This window comes from Polypterus senegalus, chromosome 14 (assembly GCF_016835505.1).
Source record: "Polypterus senegalus isolate Bchr_013 chromosome 14, ASM1683550v1, whole genome shotgun sequence".
Classification (NCBI taxonomy): Eukaryota; Metazoa; Chordata; class Cladistia; order Polypteriformes; family Polypteridae; genus Polypterus; species Polypterus senegalus.
In genome coordinates this window covers 18,781,630-18,805,230 of record NC_053167.1, presented here as the reverse complement: position 1 = coordinate 18,805,230, position 23,601 = coordinate 18,781,630, and the positions used below count along the sequence as shown (strand labels likewise).

Below are 23,601 nucleotides of genomic sequence, written 5' to 3'. Positions count from 1 at the left end.
TCCTTGGACTTATGGTCTACACATAGCACTATATTAATGTCAGTAAATCTAAAGTATTACATATAGGAAGTAAAAAAGTTAGTTCTTTTAGTTTGATGTCCAACCTCTCATGTGGCACCTTATCAACTGCTTTCTGAAAGTCAAGATAGATATTGTTACATGCTTCACTTTGAACATATCCTTTTGTTGCTTCCTCATAGAATCCCAGCATGTTATTAAAATATGACCTGCCTCTTCTGAACCCATGCCGACTGTTCAGTAAAACTCCTGTTCATGCTATGTGTTGCTCAAGCTTTTCCTCTATTTCTATTAATCAACCTGTGATGCATGTTAAGCTTATGCCTATAGTTGCTTGGAACTGCCAGGTCACCCTTTTTATAAAACAGGATAATATTTGCATTTGCAGTGACTTCCTAAAAATATGTTTCAAGGGTTTATATACAGTACTGTAACCTCCTTAAGAACTCAATGATAAATATTATCTGACCCTGGTGATTTGTTTGATTTCAGCCTATTTAATCTAAGCAGTACTTCTCCCGCTACTTTTTGCAAATCATTCAGTACCTTTTTACCGCTAGTAGGTTATCTACCTCCTCACAATATATATAATAATATAATATATAATACTATATAATATGTATAACATATACAGTATATACATATTAGCTTCAAACTATTCTAGGAAGAAAGCTACTCCATTTTTTTGCTAATCACTGCTATAATGTAGCTAGCTCTTGTACCACTTTATTGTAAATGTGGACCTTCAAGTTAAACGTCTCTTTTGATTCATAGCTTAGCACAGTGGTTCTCAGACTCAGTCCTGGGAACACTATAAGGATGCAGGTTTTTGAACAAACCAATTTCTGTTTTAAATTGGTGTAATAAGTTTATATGTTTAATGTCATTGTGCTCTGCACAAAAATATTTTATAAATCTACTTTTCTTTCTACTCACATGTACAGCTAACAGAAAGCCAGATTTAGCACACAGGAGTTCACCATATAAGAACTGCTAGGCAAGAATTTTAAGACAAGACAAGTTGAGGACAATTGTGAAATGGGCAATGTGCACTATTTCTGTGTGTCAGACTCAGCATGAAATTCTATCCTCTCTTTGTTAAGTGGGGGCCTGCACATGGAGAAATAGTATAAAGCCTTTGAACATTGCCCGGCACACCTTTGAAGCTGATAGACATATGGGAGATACCGGAAAATCTTTCCAACTCAGCAAAGAAAATGGCAGACTCTATACATCGGGCCCCTACTCTCGAACTGGGTCATTGTCATGGCTTCCTCGTCTGTTATACATCGTAAACTTTCATTAAAGAAAGCTAAGTAAAGGGTATCGCCTTTTATATTATATCTATATAGCTTTGGGTTATGTAACATACCGCAATTACAAAAGAACTTATTCCAACAAGGGAGCTAGTGCACCCTGCTGGATATAATTGGACTCATTGTCTAAATATGCCAGCTGCTGTTTACTAGTTTCTATGTTTTAGGCTCAATGTAGAAAACACAAAACTGGTGGGTTTTTTTTAGAATGTACCAAACATTTCTGTATGTTACTCTAGTATAATTTACTATATATTTTAACTTGTTTTTTATGAGTTAGATTATTGTCATGACTTTCATTATGGTTTTCTAGGTATTTGAGTTATTTAATCCATTATTTTCTAATGAGTGCATGCTGACATCCTGCATTAAGAGGCATCTGCCCAGGTATCTGCTGTACTTGGTATGAATCGTCATTATCAAAATACAACTAAGGGATCAAACTACACAGAAAAGGGCAAATTAAAGGAATAGTCCACACTGATAATATTTTTGTCTGTTATGCCATGTTTTATGTAGCAGTAACTAAGAGAAAGTTTTCATCCGAAGTTTGATGGAGAACTGAGATAAGAAAGTTCCTTACACAGCTGGATTCTTTGGGAACCAGTACTGCACAGATAGGAAACAAAACCAAAACATCAATGAATAAAATCTAAATTTAATTGTGTCACATAATCCACGTCAGTCACCTAGCTGTACACTCACAAAATCCCAACACATGTATTTTGGCTGAAATATTTTTAAATAAATCTGTAAAATCCTCTTGTGAACAGCTAGGAGCATGCGCTGATAGCATCACACAATGGGCCACTTGCATTGGGACCCGAGTGCAGTGGGTGACACCTCAGCACCACACTGGAACAGTGTGAGTTTGTTTATGTGGCTGGAGTGCCAATCCTGCCACCAACCCCCAAGTTATCCCTGTAAATTGGAGGACCTGCATGCAGGGTTGGATGCAGATTAACGTCATACCCAAGTGAACAGCTGGAGAAAACACGCAAATGAGAATGATCTTTTGATCTGAAGACATATCTCCCTCCCTCATTCACCTGTTAGGAGTCCTTCCCAGTAACAACTCATTCATTGGCTACCATGGAGATTCACATCATAACACCTTTGCAGAGCATTGTCTTACAGAGATGAACAATTAGGAATAAAAAGCGAATTAAAACATTATTAGGTAGAAAGTATGCCTCTTATCTGTGCAAATCTCAGGTGTTTCAATAAGCAGAAGGCCAATTCAATGGTGCAGGTTCACAAACTGCCTAGAAAAAACTAGAAATCAAAAAGCAGAAAGTCAGTTTCACAGTGCAGTTTAACAAACTGCCTCGAAAAAACTAGAAATATGCCATTGTGGCTCATTGACCAATGTATGAGATGAGTGGTGGGTCTTAAATTCAAAACCTCAATCTTTTTTGACTGTGCTCTCCAACCCAAGATAATTTCCTGGAAGTGGCTTATTTTAGAAAATTTTAGGAAAAACACATTTGTTTGAAACATTGTGAGCATATGACTGAATATCGGACATATAAATTAAGTGACATGAGCAGATTCAGATTTCTTTTTTATTAAACTTTTTCTTGGGTAGCAAGGTGGCACAGTGGTGGTCAAGTGACTCTGTATGAACTCTGCATGTTCTCTTTGTGTCTGCATGGGATTCCTCCAGGTGCTCCAGTTTCCTCCACCATGCTCCACCATCACCCCGTACAGAATTAAGCAGGCTTAATTTATATAGGGTAAATAATACATTATTATTTGGAACAAATGCATCTCATATGTGTTCCATGTCTACAACGATCTATGGAAATGTAGGATGACAGGAAATGGGGCAAAATGCAAGAAATGTTGAACACATACCTAAAAACAAACGTTTTTCATGTTATAGTACTAACGACCAAATTTTGACATGAGTTGTATAATGTGTGAAGACTGAAGTCCAAATATCAAATAAACACTTTCACAAAAGGTACACGTATAACAAAACAAGTGTACTTTTGCTCAAGATATGACCGCTTGGGTGGTGTAGTGGTAAGAACTGCTGACTTCTAATCAAGAGGCTGCAGGTTTGATTCCAGCTGCTTCTTCAAAGTAGTGAGCTGAGCTGTTCTTATTGCTACATATTATACAATAAAAACATACATTTGATTTGAGTCTGTAACAGTTGGGAGTAAATTTATGGTACTTGTAAAGGTTAGCATTTTTTTTATTCAGTTTTATTCTCTCAGTCATGTTCACGCTCCCCCCGATCTGACACTGCTGCTTTCAAATAAAGATATGCTATAACAGCGGTGAAATCAGATGAGAATGAGGGTTCCACATCAGAGAAAAAGAACAGAAGCCCTCCCCACAAGAAACGTCCAGTCACACATAAAAACAACGCAGCTGCACCAAGCATAAAGGTGAAAGATGGCACCATTTGGATGCAGCAAGAGGTTGGGCGTTATCATGTCAGTAAAACTGCCCCACACACATGTCCTTCAACAAAACAACAGGGCATACCGAGCTCGCCAAGGTATCTGTTTGTGATTATGTTTTCAGATGGTCTTTAGGTGAAAAACATTATATGTTACTTATATGAGCCATATTGTATGTTATTTACCTGTTTACCTTGATTTATTTACTTATCTTCCTACACAAGTAGACTACAGAGCTTCCTGTATTTGATCAACATGGGAATACTGACAAACCAGGAATAACTGCCAGATGGACAGTTTTTCTGTTTCATTTTTCCGTTATTAAGTGAGTTTCACTATGATTAGGCCACAATTGTAAAGTATTTGCTGTAGGATTCTTAGCAGCAGTGCTAATGTCTGTGATGCACCATCTAGCATATCGTAAAGTTAACACTTAATACACCCTTGTTTTATCAGAGCATCTGTGATGTGTACCTAACGTGAAAGATACCAAATAATCTTCTTAGGCTATTTTTCTAAAAGCAAACAGAAATAAATCTCAAAACCACTATACAACTGTTAACTGTACTCTATTATCTTTCTCACTGTCCATATTTCGATATTGTACACCGTGTATTCAACGTTAAAACCCTTTATCAATAGGCTGCCGACTGGTGCTATCTTTACTTTCACTTCTTTACTTCAACCCAGTTTACCACTAACATGGGACTTTTTAGATACATCTGCTTAAACCCTTAAGGGATGCCAGTTAGTCAAGGAGTGATCAATCTTAATTTTTCGGCTCACTAGTACAAATTCAGGCATAGAAATTGAGTTTAAACTTTTACTTAAAAATTATTTTATTTAAATAATAACTAATATCAGTAAAAATAAGCAATACAAAGAATTCTACAACTGTGGTGGGTTTCTGTGGCCTTCATTCAGTCTGTGATGACATTTCCAGGATGGCCCAGTTACTTAATGACAAATTATATATCCTTAATCAAAAATAAAAAGAAATATTTCGTACCAGAGAAAGAGCTTCTTTCCAAGTGTCCAGCAGCAACTGCATTTAAGTGTCCTTAGCTCCTCTCAAAGTGTCAATTTGTGCAACTGAGCTGAGCTCTTTACAAAAGGGTCAGAAAGCAACTGAACTAAACGCTTCATTTATGCAACAACAATTGAACTGAACCCACCTGACAAAACTGTTTTTGAAAAAGTTTAATAAAAGATACTTACTCTCTTGCAAGCAAGTAAGCTCTCACACTTGGGCTTCTTTCCACTTGCAGAGCAGACAGTTTCTCAAAACATTAAAAATGGTAATAATTCATTATCAACAGAGGAAATCAAAACTGTCATTTAATTTTGGGGGTGCAGTTTTCTTCTTTTGTTTATTTGTAGCTCTCACTTGAGATAGCTTATTAGTACCTTCAGTGCAAATAATCAAGCCAACAGTATCATGTAAAAGGTTATTTAAAAGTATGGGGCTTCAGGGCTACTGCTGTATGTCCTAAACCTCTTGTATTTGCAGAGCCAGAGTTTTGTTCATGTACTTGATGTCGAGTCCACTCAATGTGCGTACTTGACTCTGCCTAAGGTTCATCTTATTTCCTCTTCTTTTTATGATTTTCATTGACAGAACATAAACCCAGCCACAGGGGATGCACAAAACCAGAATGTTTCTTTGTTCCGGTCCCAACCCCGGATAAATAAGATTAGGTCAGGAAGGACATCTAGTGTAAAACTTTGCCAGATCAATATGAAGACAACCATACATATTTCCATACCGGATAGGTCGGTTTGCCAACAGGGTGCTGGCGGAAATTTGGCTACAGTTGGCCAAAGAATGAGAAGAAGAGGGGGAAGACGTGGACGAGTGGAACTGAGGGTAGAAACTTTGAATCCTGGCAGTATGACTGGTAAGGGGAGAGAGTTACCTGATGTGATGGAGAGAAGGAAGGCTGGCATATTGTGTGTACAAGAGAGTAAATGTAAGGTTAGGTGGATTGGAGGTGGATTCAAATTGTTCTATCATGGTATGGATGGAAGGAGAAATGGGGTAGGGGTTATTCTGAAGGAAAAGTATGTCAAGAGTGTTTTGGAGGTGAAAAGAGTGTGGGACAGAGTGATGATTATGAAGCTGGAAACTGAAGGTGTGATGCCCCACAAGTTGGGTGTGCGATGGATGGAATGAGTTGGATGAAGTAACGGACAGTGTACCCAAGGGACAGAGAGTGGTGATTGGTGCATACGTATTTCAATGGACATGTTGGTGAAGAGAACAGAGGAGATGAAGAGGTAGTGGGTAGTTATGGTGTCAAGGAGAGGAATGAAGAACATCAGACGATAGTGGATTTTGCAAAAAGCATGGACATGGCTGTGGTGAATGCAGTAATCCCTCCTCGATCGCGGGAGTTGCGTTCCAGAACCCCCCGTGATAGGTGAAAACCCGCGAAGTAGAAACCATATGTTTGTATGGTTATTTTTAGATATTTTAAGCCCTTATAAACTCTCCCACACTGTTAACATTATTAGAGCCCTCTAGACATGAAATAACACCCTTTATTCAAAAGTTTAAACTGTGCTCCATGACAAGACAGAGATGACAGTTCTTTCTCACAATTAAAAGAATGCAAACATATCTTCTCTTCAAAGGAGCGCTGTCAGGAGCAGAGAATGTCAGAGAGAGAGAGAGAGAGAGAGTGAAAGAAAAGCAAACAATCAAAAAATCAATACGTGCTGTTGGGCTTTTAAGTATGCGCACTGCGATAAAGCCGCCGCAACAGAAGGGAGCAATGTGAAGGTAGTCTTTCAGCATTTTTAGAGCAGCATCCGTATCTTCTAGGCAAACAGCCTCTGTGCAAACAGCCCCTCTGCTCACACCCCCTCCGTCAGGAGCAGAGAATGTCAGAGAGATTGAGAGCAAACAATCAAGCACCGCTTGGGAAGCACATCGCATATCATTGAGGAGTTTTATTTAATACCTAATACATGCTCTGATTAGGTAGCTTCTAAGCCATCTGCCAATAGCGTCCCTTGTATGAAATCAACTGGGCAAACAAACTGAGGAAGCATGTACCATAAATTAAAAGACCCATTGTCCGCAGAAATCCGTGAACCAGCGAAAAATCCATGATATATATTTAGATATGCTTACATTTAAAATCCGCGATAGACTGAAGCCGCGAAAGTCGAAGCGCAATATAGCGAGGGATCACTGTATGTATTTTAAGAAGAGGGATGGACATTGGGTGACGTACAAGAGGAAGATACACACAGGTAGATTATATCCTATGCAGCAGGGTCAATCTGAAGGAGATTCTAGACTGCAAAGCGGTGGCAGGAGAAAATGTAGTTAGTTAGCATAGGATGGTGGTTTGTATGATAACGTTGGAGACCAAGAAGAGGAAGAGAGTGAGGGCAGAACCAAGAATCAAATGGTGGAAGTTGAAAAAGGAAGACTGCAAGGCTAAGGTCAGGGAGGAGGTAGAACAAGCACTGGGTAGCAGTGAAGAGCTACCAGACAGCTGGACAACTACAGCAGAAATAGTAAGGGTGACAGGAAGAAGGGTGCTTGGTGCTGGACAGAGGAAGGAAGAAAAGGAAACCTGGTGGTGGAATGGGTAAGTACAGGCGTGTATACAGAGGAAGGGGTTGCTGAAGAAGAAGTGGGATAGTCAGAGAGATGGAGAAAGTAGACAAGAGTACAAGGAGATAAGGTATAAGGTGAAGAGAGAGATGGTGACGGCTAAAGAAAAGACATATGATAAGTTGTATGAGAGGAGAAAAGGACCTGTACTGATTGGCTAGACAGAGAGACCAAGCTGGGAAAGATGTGCAGTAGGTTAGGGTAACAAAGTTTAAGGGTGGAAGCATACTCACAATTGAGGAGAATGTGTTGAGCAGGTAGAAAGAGTACTTTGAGAGGCTGATGAATGAAGAGAATGAGAGAGAAAAAGTTGGATGATGTGGTGATACTGAATCAGGAAGTGCAACAGTTTAGCAAGGAGGAAGTAAGGACAGCTATGAAGAGGATGAAGAATGGAAAGGCCATTGGCCCAGCTGACATACCTGTAGAAGCATGGAGGTGTCTAGCAGAGATGGCAGTGGAGTTTTTAACCAGATTGTTTAATGGAATCTTGGAAAATGAGAGGATGCCTGAGTAGTGAAGAAGAAGTGCACTGGTGCCGATATTTAAGAATAAGGGGGATGTGCAGAGCTGTAGTAACTACAGGAGGATAAAATGGATGAACCACACCATGAAGTTATGGGAAAGAGTAGTGGAAGCTAGGTTAAGAAGTGAGTTGATGATTTGTGACCCAGCAGTATGGTTTCATGCCAAGAAAGTGCACCATAGATGCGATGTTTGCTCTGAGGGTGTTGATGGAGAAGTATAGAGAAGGCCAGAAGGAGTTGGATTGTGTCTTTGTGGACCAGGACAAACCATATGAGAGGATGCCTCGAGAGGAGTTGTGGTATTGTATGAGGAAGTCGGGAGTGGCAGAGAAGTATGTAAGAGTTGTACAGGATATGTATGAGGGAAGAGTGACAATGGTGAGGTCTGCGGTAGCAGTGACAGAGGCATTCGTCGTGGTGATGGGATTACATCAGGGATCAGCTCCAAGCCCTTTTTTATTTGCAGTGGTGATGAACAGGTTGACAGACGAGATTAGACAGGAGTCCCCGTGGACTATGGTGTTTGTTGATGACATTGTGAGAGTAGGGAGCAGGTTGAGGAGAACCAGGAGAGGTGGAGATATGCTCTAAAGAGGAGAGGAATGAAGGTCAGTAGGAACAAGACAGAATACATGTATGTAAATGAGAGGGAGGTAAGTGGAATGGTGAGGATGCAGGGAGTAGAGTTGGCAAAGGTGGATGAGTTTAAATATTTGAGATCAACAGTACAGAGTAACAGGGATTGTGGAAGAGAATTGAAAAAGAGAGGGAAGGAAGGGTGGAGTGGCTGGAGAAGAGTGCCAGAAGTAATTTGTGACAGACGGGTATCAGTAAGAGTGAAAGGGAACGTCTATAGGATGGTAGTGAGACCAGCTATGTTATATACTATAGGTTGGAGACGGTAGCACTGACCAAAAAACAAATACTAAGATGCTAAGATTTGCATTGGGTGTGACAAGGTTAGACAGGATTAAGAACATGTACATTAAAGGGTCAGCTCAGGTTGGACGGTTTGGAGATAAAGTCAGAGAGGCAAGATTGTGTTGCTTTGGACATGTGCAGAGGAGGAATGTTGGGTATATTGGGAAAAGGATGCTAAGGATAAAGATGCCAGGCAAGAGGAAAAGAGGAAGACCTAAGAGAAAGTTTATGGTTGTGGTGAGAGGGGACATGCAGGTGATGGGTGTAACAGAGCAAGACGCAGAGTACAGGAAGATATGGAAAAAGATGATCTGCTGTGGCAATCTCTAATGGGAGCAGCTGAAAGAAGAAGACAGAACAAAGAAGACTGACAGAACTTCAAGGTACATCTGATGACTGAAGATAGTCCAATCTGGAAACCCAAATTTTGCTGCTTCTTTGTAGAAGATGTTGTCCTCTTAGCCTTATCACAGTGTGATGAGGGTGGGTTTTGGATCAGTATCTCCAAATCTGAGATTAGGTAAATGTTGAGGGTTAGAGGATTTTAAGTGCCTTGAAATCTTATTCACAAGTAAGGAAAAAAGTGATTGTGAGACTAGCCAAAGAAATAGTGCAGCAGCACAATGTTGCATGCATTGTAGAAGGCTGAAATGTGAGCTAAGTCCGCAGAGAAGAAAGTCATTCTGTTTCGTCATTCTCACATGTGATTACGTGTTTTCGCTAATGAGCAAAAGAATAAGATTACAAGCACAATCAGGAGAAATAAGGTTCCTGGACAGGGTTGCTGCACTATTTCTGTGTGATAGGGCGATATCCTCATTGATACAGTAAATACAACAAATTCTTGTAAACCAAACTTTTTAATCAAGGGCCTGCCAATCTCTGTGTTCATGGATCTAGAGAACACTCATTCTAAAGAGAGACGGTCAAGAACAAATCAAGAGAGTTAAAATCAAAGTCCCAGTGCTGATTAAACAACAATTCCTTTCCTTTTATCCTAATAAGTATTTGTATATGTTCTTTCTAAATGCTTTCCTATTTTATTTTCCTGGAAGCACTAAAATTCTTCACTATACACTAAATTCCTAACTAATTTGCTCTCAGGTACAATGAAAATTCTCAACCAGTCTCCCAACAAACAGTGACCTAGTCCTAAACTGAAGTCTGGTGTCACACTCCACATTTGCTTTCCAATTTTGTGTTGCAGTCTTCGTTTATAAATCAGAGTAAGTCAGTGGGCAGTTGCATCAAACGTCCATGACTGTCAGACTCAGTCACAGTGCTCTTCAACTTGTTACAACAAAATCAAACATATTTGATTTTATCATAGCAACTTGCCAGTCTTAGGGGATAGTATATTGTATATGTGAGAGTTGACAGTGAATGAAAACCTCAGGCAGATGTACACTGCATATAATGCCCACAAATAGCAAAGAACAACAGTATAGGCAAGAAAAGAATAAAACAAGTGCTTTGGACTGTGAATACATAGAAGTAGCTTGTTGAAGTTTAAATTCAGCATAGGACTGTTTCGTTTGGAAAAAGAAAAAAAGTTGTGCCAAAATTGCAGCTGAACACAACATATTCTTTAAGTGGTTATTCAATCAATAGGTTAAGTACAGAAGTTCATGTTGATTATCTGTTGAAATTAAGTCATCTTGTGAAACTTTGAAGAACAATAAGAGATTACAGTAAGTTGATAAAAAGTAATGAAGGAATCATGTAATCATTTATTGATTCCAAGTTGTACTGTTTGGCAATGAGATTCAGTACCTGCTGCTCTTAAATTTGACCTGCTCTCCAAGTAGACATTGTGTTGACTCATTTAGTGTTCCTCCAGCTTAAACACCTGGTTAATATAATAAACTAGGGGGCTCTTCCCCCTGCTCGCTTCACTTGCCCACCCCCAGGTTTGGTTTACCGGATATACAATTTAAAGAGATTGTAATTTTCATTGGAATTGTTACATATGCATTATTTTCACTTTTACCTTAAACCTTTTGTAAAAACAATACTTGTCCTTTATTTCCAGCCCCGGGCGTAGTTACATCTCCTTCTCGCAGGACTTATAACGCTGCTCGCGTTGTGAAGGGGGTGTGGCTGAATGCACGTTAAGGAGATGCCATCGGATCATCTGCTGTCTTTCTGCCGCTGGCAAGCTGCCTGTTCTGCTTGTCTCGCTGCCCGATCATTTCAAAGCCTGCACAGCAGCTGTCATTTTGCCACTTCTTGTCTCTGTCTCTCACGTTGTAAAGGGTGGGTGGTTGGTTAGGGTGGTTGAACGCATGCTAAGGAGAAGCGGTCGGATCATCTGCTGGCTTTCTGCTGCTGGAGAGCTGTGTGTTTTGCTTGCCGCTTGTCGTTTTAAGAGCTGGGAGCACATGAAGTTTGTCTGCCAAAAGCAATCCAACAACTGCTAAGTTAGATGTCCATGGACTTGTTTTAATTGATGTCTCACTGCCTTGTGATGTTGTAAAAACAATACTTGTCCTTTATTTCTGGCTCCAGGCGTGGTTACATCTCTTTCTCGCAGGACGTATAAACACTGCTCGCATTGTTAAGGCAGGGGCAGCTGAACGCATGCTAAGAAGATGCCGTTGGATCATCTGCTGTCTTTCTTCTGCTACTGTCGCACTGCCTGTCGAGCATTTTAAAATCTGTACAACAGCTGCTCTTTTGCCACTTCGTGTCTCTGCCGCTCGTATTGTGAGGGGTGGGGGGTTAGGGTGGCTTAACGCGTGTAAGAAGAAACGGTCGGATCATCTGCTGGCTTTCTGCTGCTGGCATGCTGCGTGCATTGCTTGTCGTTGTTTTAAGAGCTGGGAGGAAGTTAAAGTGTCTCTTGCGGGACTTCACATTGTCTTCCGAGAAGATCACGTCTCGTCTCCCTAGTCTCCCTCCCCAAGATTTCTTTTATAATAGAAACGTTTTTTATACTTTATTAAAAAACCAAATACATTCTGTCCCCTTTCTGACAGAGACAATGTTCCACTGAGTTAGATTTGTTTGCAATGTGCTTTATGTAGAATGATGGTGGATCCATCACACATTGGCAGAGACATGGCATCAATACCTGTAGCATATTAATACATCTTCTGTGGTGTGTAATATTACATTGGTAGCATGTTGACACAAACAACTAAACATAAACTAAGCAAATTAAATGGAGAAAAAAAATAAGAAAATAATCGGAAAACATATACAATAATATGAAGATAACAGTTGTTCACCAAGCACAATCCATGTTTACAAAGCCTCATGGAAACAATTCAAGATGACTACAGTATTTTTCTAATTTATCCTGGTGTTTAATTTACCTATCACAAAAAGATCATCACTGGCTGCAGCTTGAAGCGGGGTGCCTCCATCGAGAGAGACAGGGAGAAAGCAAAACTGATGAACAACTTTTTTAGCAGGTTTGACCACTCTAACCCACTCTCACTCTCACCTCAGAGTACTGCATCCTCCAACCTTCCTTCTGCTGATACCAGCATAGGACAGAGTTTCCCCCCACCCACAATTACAGCAGCCCAGGTAAGCAGAGAGCTGAGGAGACTTCATGCCAGCAAACTAGTAGGTCCAGATGGAGTAGTGCCATGACTGTTGAAGGCTTGTGCATTGGAGCTGAGGAGTCCTCTACAGCACATCTTCAACCTGAGCCTGGAACAGGGGAGAGTCCAGAGGCTTTGGAAAACATCTTGCATAACCCCAGTCCCAAAGGTATGAAGTCCCGGTAAGCTAAATGACTTTAGGCCTACCGCCCTGATGCTACATGTGATGAAGACATTGAAGGGGCTGCTGCTTCACCACCTGAGGCCACAGGTCCGCCACGCCCTCGACCCTCTGCAGTTCGCATACCAGAAGAAGGTGGGAGTGGAGGATGCCATCAACTACATGCTACACCGATCCTTCTCCCACTTGGACAGAGGCAGTGGTGCTGTAAGAATTATGTTTCTGGACTTCTTTAGCGCCTTTAACACCATCTAACCTCTGCTTCTTAGGGACAAGCTGACAGAGATGGGAGTAGATTTATACCTGGTGGCATGGATCGTGGACTATCTTACAGACAGACCTCAGTATGTGCGTCTCGGGAACTGCAGGTCTGACATCGTGGTCAGCAGCACAGGAGCATTGCAGGGGACTGTGCTTTCTCCGGTCCTGTTCAGCTTATATACATTGGACTTCCAATACAACTCAGAGTCTTGCCACGTGCAAAAGTTCGTTGACGACACTGCTATCGTGGGCTACATCAGGAGTGGGCAGGAGGAGGAATATAGGAACCTAATCAAGGACTTTGTTAAATGGTGCGACTCAAACCACCTACAACTGAACACCAGCAAGACCAAGGAGCTGGTGGTGGATTTTAGGAGGCCCAGGCCCTTCTTGGACCCCGTGATCATCAGAGGAGACTGGGTGCAGATGGTGCAGACCTATAAATACCTGGGAGTGCAGCTGGATGATAAATTGGACTGGAGTGCCAATACTGATTCTCTGTGCAAGAGAGGACAGAGCCGATTATACTTCCTTAGAAGATTGGCGTCCTTCAACATCTGCAATAAGATGTTGCTGATGTTCTATCAGACGGTTTTGGTGAGCGGCCTCTTCTACATGGTGGTGTGCTGGGGAGGCAGCATAAAGAAGAGAGACGCCACACGCCTGGACAAACTGGTGAGGAAGGCAGGCTCTATTGTAGGCACAAAGCCGGACGGTTTGACATCCGTGGCAGAGCGACGGGTGCTGAGTAGGCTCCTGTCAATCATGGAGAATCCACTGCATCCACTAAACAGTATCATCTCCAGACAGAGGAGCAGCTTCAGCGACAGACTGCTGTCGCCGTCCTCCTCCACTGACAGACTGAGGAGATCCTTCCTCCCCCACACTATACGACTCTTCAATTCCACCCCGGGGGTAAATGTTAACATTATACAATGATATTGTCTGTTATACCTGCCTTGCACTCTCCACCCTGCATTTTTTAACTTGCACTGCATTTTTATTTTTAATTTAATATTGTTCTTTATCAGTATGCTGCTGCTGGAGTATGTGAATTTCCCCTTGAGGATTAATAAAGTATCTATCTATCTATCAATCATATATCATCATCATATTCCTCTAAAAGGCATCAGTTTGAGTCAAGTGGCCACTGTGACTTTATTTCAAACCCCTGCATTGACCAGTATATTGTCTGCATATTGAGCTATAATGTCTGTACATTTTTTTTCTTAATGCAGGTATCAGCTAAACAATTGCAAAAGTATTACATTAAGATTTTGCAACCTCCCTCACATCTCTGCTAAACCTAAGAAATTGAGTTTAATGCCTCTGTAGTTTTTAATTTCCTTTGGTTGACACCAGATTGCCGATTATTATAACAAAATTGGAAGATTACATTGTTAAAATTAAATTATTATTTTCCCACCTGTAAACTCTGCGAGTTGTTCCATATGGAATAATTTTTCGGAATGATACAAATGTAGTATGACATCACACAAAGAAGCTTTGTAACTCACAGGCATATTTTGAGATTCAAATATGCAAAACAATTTGCCTTGCCTTCCTCACTGAATATAAACATGGTTTTGTAAAGAGCAAAAAACAACTGCTACCTTAGCCTATCTCCTACACTGGTCTCTTCAGATGTTTGTAGTTTTACTAACCATTAACAAAACATTAATGCTGGCAAATCTTGGCACACAGAAACCATGGCCTGACATTGAGGCACAACATGTGCAGAAAATAAGTGCCTCTCAGCCAGCACGGCCATCTAGGAAAACAATACATGCATCAATCAATGTTGAAGATTCACAGGCCAAAACGCTGCATCTGGACAATGGAAAACCAACATAAAAACCATTGGCACTGTATTTGTTTAAGAACTTGAGCCAAAAGTCAAAGGTCATAAACCAAATTCTAGGTTTTCCGGCACTAAGTAACATGAACATTTGTTTCCATTATTCAATTAATAACTAGAATGATTTCTGTCAACTACACAATTCATGGCAATAAAAAATACTTTCCTGAAGAGATGAAAAAACAATGAAATATTACTTACATTACTTTCTATTCATTTTAACTATTTCATAGCTTTATTTGACCTTTTCCCCACCTTGAACAGTGCTAACATTCCTTAAGCCACCACATTGATAACTTGAATGATAACCTGCAGTCACCATTTAGGTTACTAAAATTCACTTGATTAAACATATACTCTGTCATGGTATTCTTTTCTTTTTTAGTTAATGTAGCTTTATTTTTTAATACATATATAAATATATAAATTCCTTTGGCTTCCCCCTTTGCCATGTGAGAGTACTGATGTCCCAAATGACGATATGATTGTCCCTTTATAAATCAGTGCGATAACATGAAGAGCATGTTTTCACTTTGCCCTCACTTTTCTGATTTCAATGTCACCCCTTTCTTCTGTATTGTAATGTATAGAGATGTCTGTTTTTTTCTTGTATATGCACATCCTATCAGATGGATTTGTGTAATGTGAAATGTCAGTTCTCTTGAAAAATATTAGCTGTGAAAATTATCCTTTTTTATAAAATATTAAACCTTTTGTTTGTTAAGTTTTATTTTTCCTTTGTGATTTATTTCTATTTCAGTATATTTTTATTAGACAGATACTTGTCTACTTAGTGGCCTTAACCTTTGGTTTTTCAGAGTATATTCCCTTAGGAATATTCTTCTTAATTACAGTTAAAATATGAACAAACCTCAAACTAGTGCCACTTTCCCACCTGTTACACCAATAACTTCATATGATCGTACCCCTTCATTAACATTTCTGTTGTAATGATTAGCTACTTCACCGAAAAGTAAAATATTGGGAAACAAATGGATGACTGCTTTCTCATTGCTCTGGCTCACCCAGAATGCTTCTACTTGCTAAACGTTTTCCCTCCACTCATAACCCAGTTGTATTTCTGTGTCAGCACATATGCTGTACTCACTGTGCCTCTTCTCTCGAGATCAGCTAAAATAAATGTGTTTTTTTTTTTTTTAACTCTAGGGCCCACGCTCCATAATAAGAGACTCTCTGCTATCAGAAATGTTGAACTTTAAATAATCCTTCAAGACTTCCTCCTTCTTGTGACACCGTTTTCTCCTTGTGTTCCTCTCTGGGTTGCTAATAATTGCTTCCAATGCCACCTACTTGCACGTCGTTGTGCTCTTGTCTGCTCTTGACTGTTTCTGCCATCTAGTCATTTGTGCTCCTGAAGCAGCATTGCATTTGTCCTCTGTCATAAAGTACAAGCTTTGCCACATTTACAAAACAACCTGATATGCCCAGCATATTTCATTTGGAATATTCGGATCAATGGTGCTATGGTTCTAATTATATTCTCTCAATTAAATGTACTATCACTTTATTTTGACTTTTCAGTGTAATTTTCTCTGTTAGTGATTTAAAACAAAAATCATCTACTACCTATACAAAAAGATGTTCTCAAAAATGAATAATTTTCATATAAAGTGTTACTCACATGATACAAACAAGAAAAAAGTGTAAAACATGTCTAATTTCCCGATATACTAAATACACCACTTCCTGAACTCACTTTATCCCAGGGACTGGAGGTGGGGAGGGGGCAACCCCAAACCACTATAATAAAGCAGGAACTAAGGGTGAATGGTGTGTGTGTCCGTCACAAGGCAGTTTCTTTCTAATACCAGACTAGTTTAAAGTCTTCATTTCACTTCACCCTAACAACTCTGAGCTGTGAGACAAAGCCAGAACGACCTGCATAAATGTAATCTCGACATGGCCAATGACCAAATAGAAATACTAATGACGGCGCCACCAGCCCACATTCAATCCATTGCTACCAAAGAGTATTCTAGGTCATTCTGGATATTCTACTTCAGTCAGTTTTCCATTTATATTGCTCTCTACACGTTGATGGAAATCTGTGCAATCCAGGCAGTGCTCATGTTCGTTTAGCACCATTAAGTCACTGAAATGCACAGCCAGTTTCTTGGATGTGTCAACATTTCTAGATTTATTTTAAAGTTCATACATGTTATTTGAAAGTTACTCATTTCCGAAGAACACTTAATCCATTACATGGTCCCGTTAAACATGAAAGAGCTGCCAGTCTGTTTGAAAGAATATAAACCTTTCTGATCAGCATCAGTTTTTATATATAAAAAAAATCTAAATAGTTTATTTAAAACAGCTTATTTTTTCTCGTTTACGTAATTTAAAAATGAATCTTGAAATCTTTAATTTACACTGTCCAATTAGTGACATTTTTATATTTACATAGTTAAGAGATCAATATAAATTTTCAATGACTAACGCGGGTACCAATTTCCTTCTTACTAAATGTCAGTTTTATTTTAATTTAAAAACTGTTATATTACATACTGTACTCCCTTTCCAATGATACGTAACTAATTTCTACAAATCGGCGTGCATGTCACCCTAAAGGAATTAATCAGTGAAATAAATTTCGCTCTGTCTCTTTTGCATAACCAAATTTACATTTAGCTAAAATGAGTACTTTTTGCTAATAACTGTAAACGAAATTTTCTGATAATTGTACATTTTTTCCTTTAATAGCTTTCTGAAATATTTACATCACTGGTCCCTTTTCTCGTATTCTCGTCTTATTTAACTAATGTGCGCGTCCCAATCTGCCGGAGAGTCGCGCTATGCCGCTCATCCCTACCTTGATCCATGGACCTCATGATGCGATGGTGCGGGAGAAGCAGCCTCCATGCAGCTGGCTCTCTGTACATATGAGCAGTGGTGGGGACTCTCGGGGGCCCGTGCGCATTCTCTTGTTCAACTCGACCCGGCCCGTGCTCTGCTTGCCGCTGCTCGACTTCTCGAGGAGCTCTGACTGTTTATAGTGGTTGAATTCTGTAAAATAACGGGATTCCCTCAGTGTTTCCTCCTGTTTATCCGTGTCTCCATGGTAACCCTGGAGCGGATCCATGTCGCGGACTCAGGGCTTTCCTGCGAAGCCGGCTCTCAGGAATCCATGACGTCGCACAAAGCTGCGCCAAAGGCATTTCTGCGGCTTTTTTCAGCTCCGCCGTACAACGCGTCCATTGTGGTGTTTCGAGGGAGAGAATCCGACTGCTGATTGCGACTTGAAAGAGAAGGAGGAGGAAGAAAGAAAGCCTCTCTGTCCGAATCCCTGTAAACTCGCGCCTAATGGCTTCCAGACCTTGTACGTGCACACCAGCAGCATGCCTAGCCCTGACACTTCTTAACGGAATCCCCATGTTGTCGATGCCTGCCGTTTGGGGGGGAGCTGGTAATGTGGGTTCACCCCGTTTAAATAAATTCATCCATCGCGCAGGCTCACTGCAACGCCACCTTCCATGCCTTTCTGTTCCTGCATGGAAAATCTCTTTAGGATTCCATAGTTTCCTCCAATATTTTGCATTTTCTAATGAGCTTAGCAACTGTTAGAAAGAAATGAGTCATTGCAGTTCTACTACGAATTGGGAATATGCTATTTACAGCACGGTACGTTAAAAAAAGTTAAAACTCCAGCCAAAACTGGCCAAGAGGTGTAAGGATTTTTCAGACTTTTTCGGGAAGATTAAAACTGCCGTCCACGAATGGGTTGCTATTAGTAAAGACGTGGCTCACGTGTACAGTATTGTACGAAAGCAGGATTTAAAACTGAAAGCATAAGGAGAACAGACTTAACCTGTGGTGACATTATCTTTTACCTAATGGTGCTGCACCTTTTTCTAGAAGGTTTTGTCACAAAGCTCATATTCTTGAAGCTTCCCGTTATTCCGTTTGTATCAGTCCTGTTAATGTAAGTTTTTTCATCAGTTTTTGCCTCCTATCTTTTCCATTTTTTTCCCCGAAATATCCTGTGTATGTTATGATATTTAATTCTCAATTAATTTGCTGTTCTTTATTTAATCTGAAGGTATTTCAAACATGTCATAAATGCCTAAGTCATTTGAACAAGGATGTGATTAAAGTCGATTGACATGCAGGCCTTAGGACACAGCGACCAAGGCAGCCAGTAATCACAACCTAGTTAGAATGAATTAAAATCAAAGTATGTTGTGATTTCAGCCACAAGGTAGCAGGAGGAAATTGAATTTCATTAGGACAGCATCCTGCAATTGAAAGGGGTATTTTCCTGCACTGGAATGCCACTTCAGGATGCTTGCCATTCATGAGCGGAAATACCACCACATTTCAAAATAAAGCAACAACGTAAAGAAGAGATAGAAGGAAGTATGGTGGAACAAATTCTGCAGAGCAGTACACGATGTTTAATAAACACCTAGAGGAACAGACTGGCCTAGGGGGGCTGATGGCTGAGCTGCTTGACGACTGAGAAGAAATGTTTGGTAATTTTCATTTTGGACGGTGCTTTGCACCCGGTATGCATAAATGTGGAATGTATTTGGAATTGTTCTCAATTTCTGTTACCAAAGACTTGCAACACATTCTCAGATTCAAACAGGAGGTAGGCTGGAAGATTTTTGTTTTCTGTAGATCCTTTAAATTCAACGCCTTTCATATTGGGCTTTAATTATAATATAAATAATGCTATTTTAACAGTAGATTATTTGATGCAGTCCTAATGGTCATTTTTCAGCATAATGTATTTATTTGTAATCCGCTAATGAGGTGCACAGCCTTATGGGTGCTAGTCAGTGTAACTCAAGGGCATATATCTGATAAATGTACAATTAGACATCTGTGGCTTTTCAAATAAGTAATGCTCATCAGGTTCTGCAGCAAATTCATTATTCAGAATAATTACAAGTGACTTCAGACACAGTCCCAGTCCCAGTCCCAGTCCCAGATGCTGCTCTACATGAAAGGTATTTGCTTCCTGATCGGCAATTTAAAGATGTCTTCATGAAAACTACTTCACGTAATTGCAAAACCACAAACTGAAAATGCCTGTGTGAAATTTTAGAAAATGTTTTTAATCCTGTTTGAAGAAAACCAAAAAGCTAAATTGTACAAAGAATTATTGTAAATATCTTGTTTATCTGTATCCTATGTAATTGTCCTCCTGTATTCCAAGTTTCTTACTCTGTCACAGAGAGTGAACCCAGCATCCATGCACAGGAAACTCATTGCAAGCTCTTCTACTCGCATTCTCATTCTTTCAGTCCCTAGGAGCTTACAAATACGTAAGGAGCTCAGAGCAGAACTGCTCCTTCTTCAGAGGAGATAGCTGAAGTTGTTTGGACAAGAGGCATACAAGGTTTTGTGGAAAAAGACCACAGGGCAGTCCAAATACAGTAGGGATTATATTTCTTGATTCTTCTGGCCTTATATGATTATTCCCCATAAACTACTTCAGAAAGCTGTTAGGGACAAAGAAGCCTGGTCAGGTAAGCATATTGTTAGTACAACTTTCACCTGGATAAACAGAATGAAAATGGTGATGACAACAATGATAAGATAGAATTGTTTAAACCACCTAATATATTAACAAAATGTGAGGTGCTTTTATGATTTTCTGTTGTCCATCATCCAGATAGGTAAAACAAATCCCGACAACATCAAGTTTAAGGCAGGAAATCACTTGACATATGATGTAAGTCTATCAGAGGTCACAATTGCATATGCACCTACACTTATCTAAGCCTAGTTTAGTTGTTTTGGACGTGTCCATGTTTGGAATGTAGGAGCAAACCCAAGTGAACACAGGGAGAAAATGCATATTCAAACAAATGGTGATTGGAGTAGGAATCAAAACCAGATCTTCAGAACTATAAGGAGGGTGGCGCAGTGGTAGTGCTGCTGCCTCGCAGTTAGGAGACCGGGTTCGCGTCCCGGGTCCTCCCTGCATGGAGTTTGCATGTTCTCCCGTGTCTGCATGGGTTTCCTCTGGCTCGGTTTCCTCCCACAGTCCAAAGACATGCCGGTTAGGTGGATTGGCGATTCTAAATTGGCCCTAGTGTGTGCTTGGTGTGTTTGTGTGTGTCCTGCGGTGGGTTGGCACCCTGCCCAGGATTGGTTCCTGCCCTGTGTTGGCTGGGATTGGCTCCGGCAGACCCCCGTGACCCTGTATTCGGATTCAGCGGGTTAGAAAATGGATGGATGGAGAACTATAAGGGAGCGAACTAACCACTGTGGGAAAAGTGCTTAATATTCATTGTTATTTGCTGTTGTTATCTTGGATTACATATGATTTAGGAATTATCGCTGCAGTTTCACAGATCCAGTGCCCTGGGCTTTAGTTATTGGTCTGGTTGCTGTAGGTATGTTTTTTCTCCAGATTGTCTGCTTCTCCTCTCACATCCCAAAGATGGTTAGTTGACAAGTTTAAATTGGACCTGTGCATGTATGCATGAGTGAGGCCTATGATAGACAGATGACTAATGCTACTAGGATTGATTCTGTCTGTCATGACCAGGAATGGATTAAGTAGATTTAAGAACGTTTTACCATTTCATTGTCATGCCGTATGTATAGGCAATTTTGGGATAAGTTCTAAATCACTCATTAAAGTCCCCCATGCAAGTGTTACATTTAGGACGGAACAACAAAAAAAGAGAGAGACAATTTGGAAGTTAGGAAATGCAAGTCTGTTTGCTTCAGACAGCCTTGCAGATCATTGAGCCTATTAATGTGAACCTGTTATAGTATAGCAGGTCCACGTTTTCCAAAGAATGGCCAGTTTTAAATAATCCAGATAGCCATGTCAATCTCCGTGGGGGCGGTTGCACGAACACAGGGAGTTAATGAGGTGATTGGGGCGAGTTACACCTGCACGTGAGGGTGCGATCATTCTCAATTTCTTCATCGGCATCCTACGGTATGTGATTAAGATGCTGCGCCCTTGGAGCTGTATAAGTATGGGCCGGCACAGGGGGAAAGGTAGGGAGAACAGAGGTAGAGCGAACAGAGGTAGAGCAGTTTCGGGCGGACGAATGGGCCACCTACAGGGAGAAAAGGCAGCATGAGCTGGGACCCAACGAAGGAGCGTAGGCTGTGGCGCTTAAGGGGCTGGTTCGATCCACTAAATAAAAGTGTCGAGAGGGGCGAACATGGCAGATGATCTCCCTATGTGTCCGAGGTATGATTGTGGGAGTGCAAAGGAAGACGGGAGAAGAGCCGATCTCTGGCTGTTTGGCTGCGAGGTTTGGAGGCAGCCAAGACAGGTGTCGGAGGAATGAAGTTCATGGCCACTGAGTCTCCACTGGTTGTACGAGTGATGGGTGCGCCGGGGAGACGAAGGAGGTGGGCTGAGATCGGAAGGAGCTAGTGACTGCATTTAACCTCTGCTTTTATTGGATTTCTTTTTATCCCCCACTTTAGCTTTTACTAAACACTGTAATGTGTACTTTTTTTTCCCATCATCCCCTTGCTCCAAGTGAGATTTGTGCCTATTAGTCCGCTCAGCTCGTTCATAACTATCGGTGTTGGGTTTGAGAGACTCCCATATGTGAAGAGGGAGTCTGCAGTGGACCCACATCGTCACACCTGCTAGTTGTGGTTTCACTCCCACAAACTTTGTGAAGGAAATCAAACACAGGAGCTCTTCAAGAGAAAAATGTCTTGGATTTTCTGAACAGAGTTTCCTACTTCCTCCAGGCAGGTCATGAACCACAAGTCCCTCCAGTACTGAGAAAGCAATCACTTACTCTTTATGGATTTTTTATTTTTTTTTTTTTTGCATAATCTGCTTTCCTTAGCACTACACCTTTTGGCCCTGGTGCATGCTGAAATCTCAGGCTTTATGCGTTCAGGTTTTTAAAAGACTTTTGATATTCAAAATGTGTGGAAGGTCTGTTTTTATAGCACATTTAACATTGTTATGTTGTCATTTTTAACAAACTTTGGGATTTAACATCTAGATAGTATCTTACAGTATTTAGCTTAGTTAAAGACTTCCATAAATTAAACACTAATTTATCAACACAGATAAGAATAAACTTTGGGTAAAAGTGAAGTAGTAAATATTGATCAATACATTAAAATTAGTATCAGTGGTGGATAGTACTCCTCACCCTTCCATATATATACCCTCTCCTATAATCTCTCTACTGTTTTCCTCATGCTCATTTAGATCACCACCACCTTTTCACCCTCTTGTATTGTTGTTGTGACCAGAAAACATTCTTTTCCTCTTCCTTACAGCCTACTTGAGGAGCATATGCACACATGACATTAACTACAGTCTCACCAAGGCCCAACTTGACATTTATGTCCCTATCATTACTCCAGTTCACACTGATAAGGCTATCTTTTCTTTCTTTGGATATTATTATTCCTACAATCTTTCTCTCGTGCTCATTTGTTACAAGAACAATTTAAAGCCTCCTCCCAATTCTCTTGCTTTATTCTCCTTTGTTCTCTTCAAATCTGCCAGTTCTCTTCCTTTCCCAGTCATTGTCCCAACCTTCTGTGTCTTCTCTCTTACCATTTTCTTTCCCCTCCCTGTCTTCTTCTTCTGGACTAATGTTTAGCCGGGCTTGTCCTTGGCCCAGTAGCCCTTGCTCATTTCCCACTGGGGTCAGAAAAGGCCCCCTGCATGCAGCCTGCTGGGTATGCCCTAGCATTTTCTGAAGCTAATTGGACTGATTCCATCATTAAGGTTTTGGTTAAGTTTTATAGCTGGATGCCCTACCTGACAGTAACCCTCTCTATTTAACCAGGTTTCAGACCAGCACCAGGTTTACTTGGTTGGCCCCATTGTGGCTAGATTTTGTTTTTTTACTAATATTTTGAGTACTGGACATAAAATTCGGAAAAAATTATGAAGTCTGACTTGTGTCATCTACTGAGGTTTGAGATTAGAAAAGGTTCTAACACAGGA

At 40.5% G+C, this 23,601-nt stretch overlaps 1 protein-coding gene across 1 annotated transcript in view; it reads right to left on the bottom strand.

Annotated features, from left to right (window-relative positions):
• The window catches only part of nfatc2a (nuclear factor of activated T cells 2a), a 332,314-nt gene extending 314,096 nt beyond the window's left edge, over positions 1-18,218 (bottom strand). The window contains exon 1 of the mRNA XM_039734460.1: positions 17,506-18,218. Coding sequence (XP_039590394.1) covers positions 17,506-17,575 — 70 coding nt within the window. The 5' untranslated portion in view covers positions 17,576-18,218. The remainder of the gene's footprint in view (positions 1-17,505) is intronic.
• Positions 18,219-23,601: the final 5,383 nt, after the last annotated feature.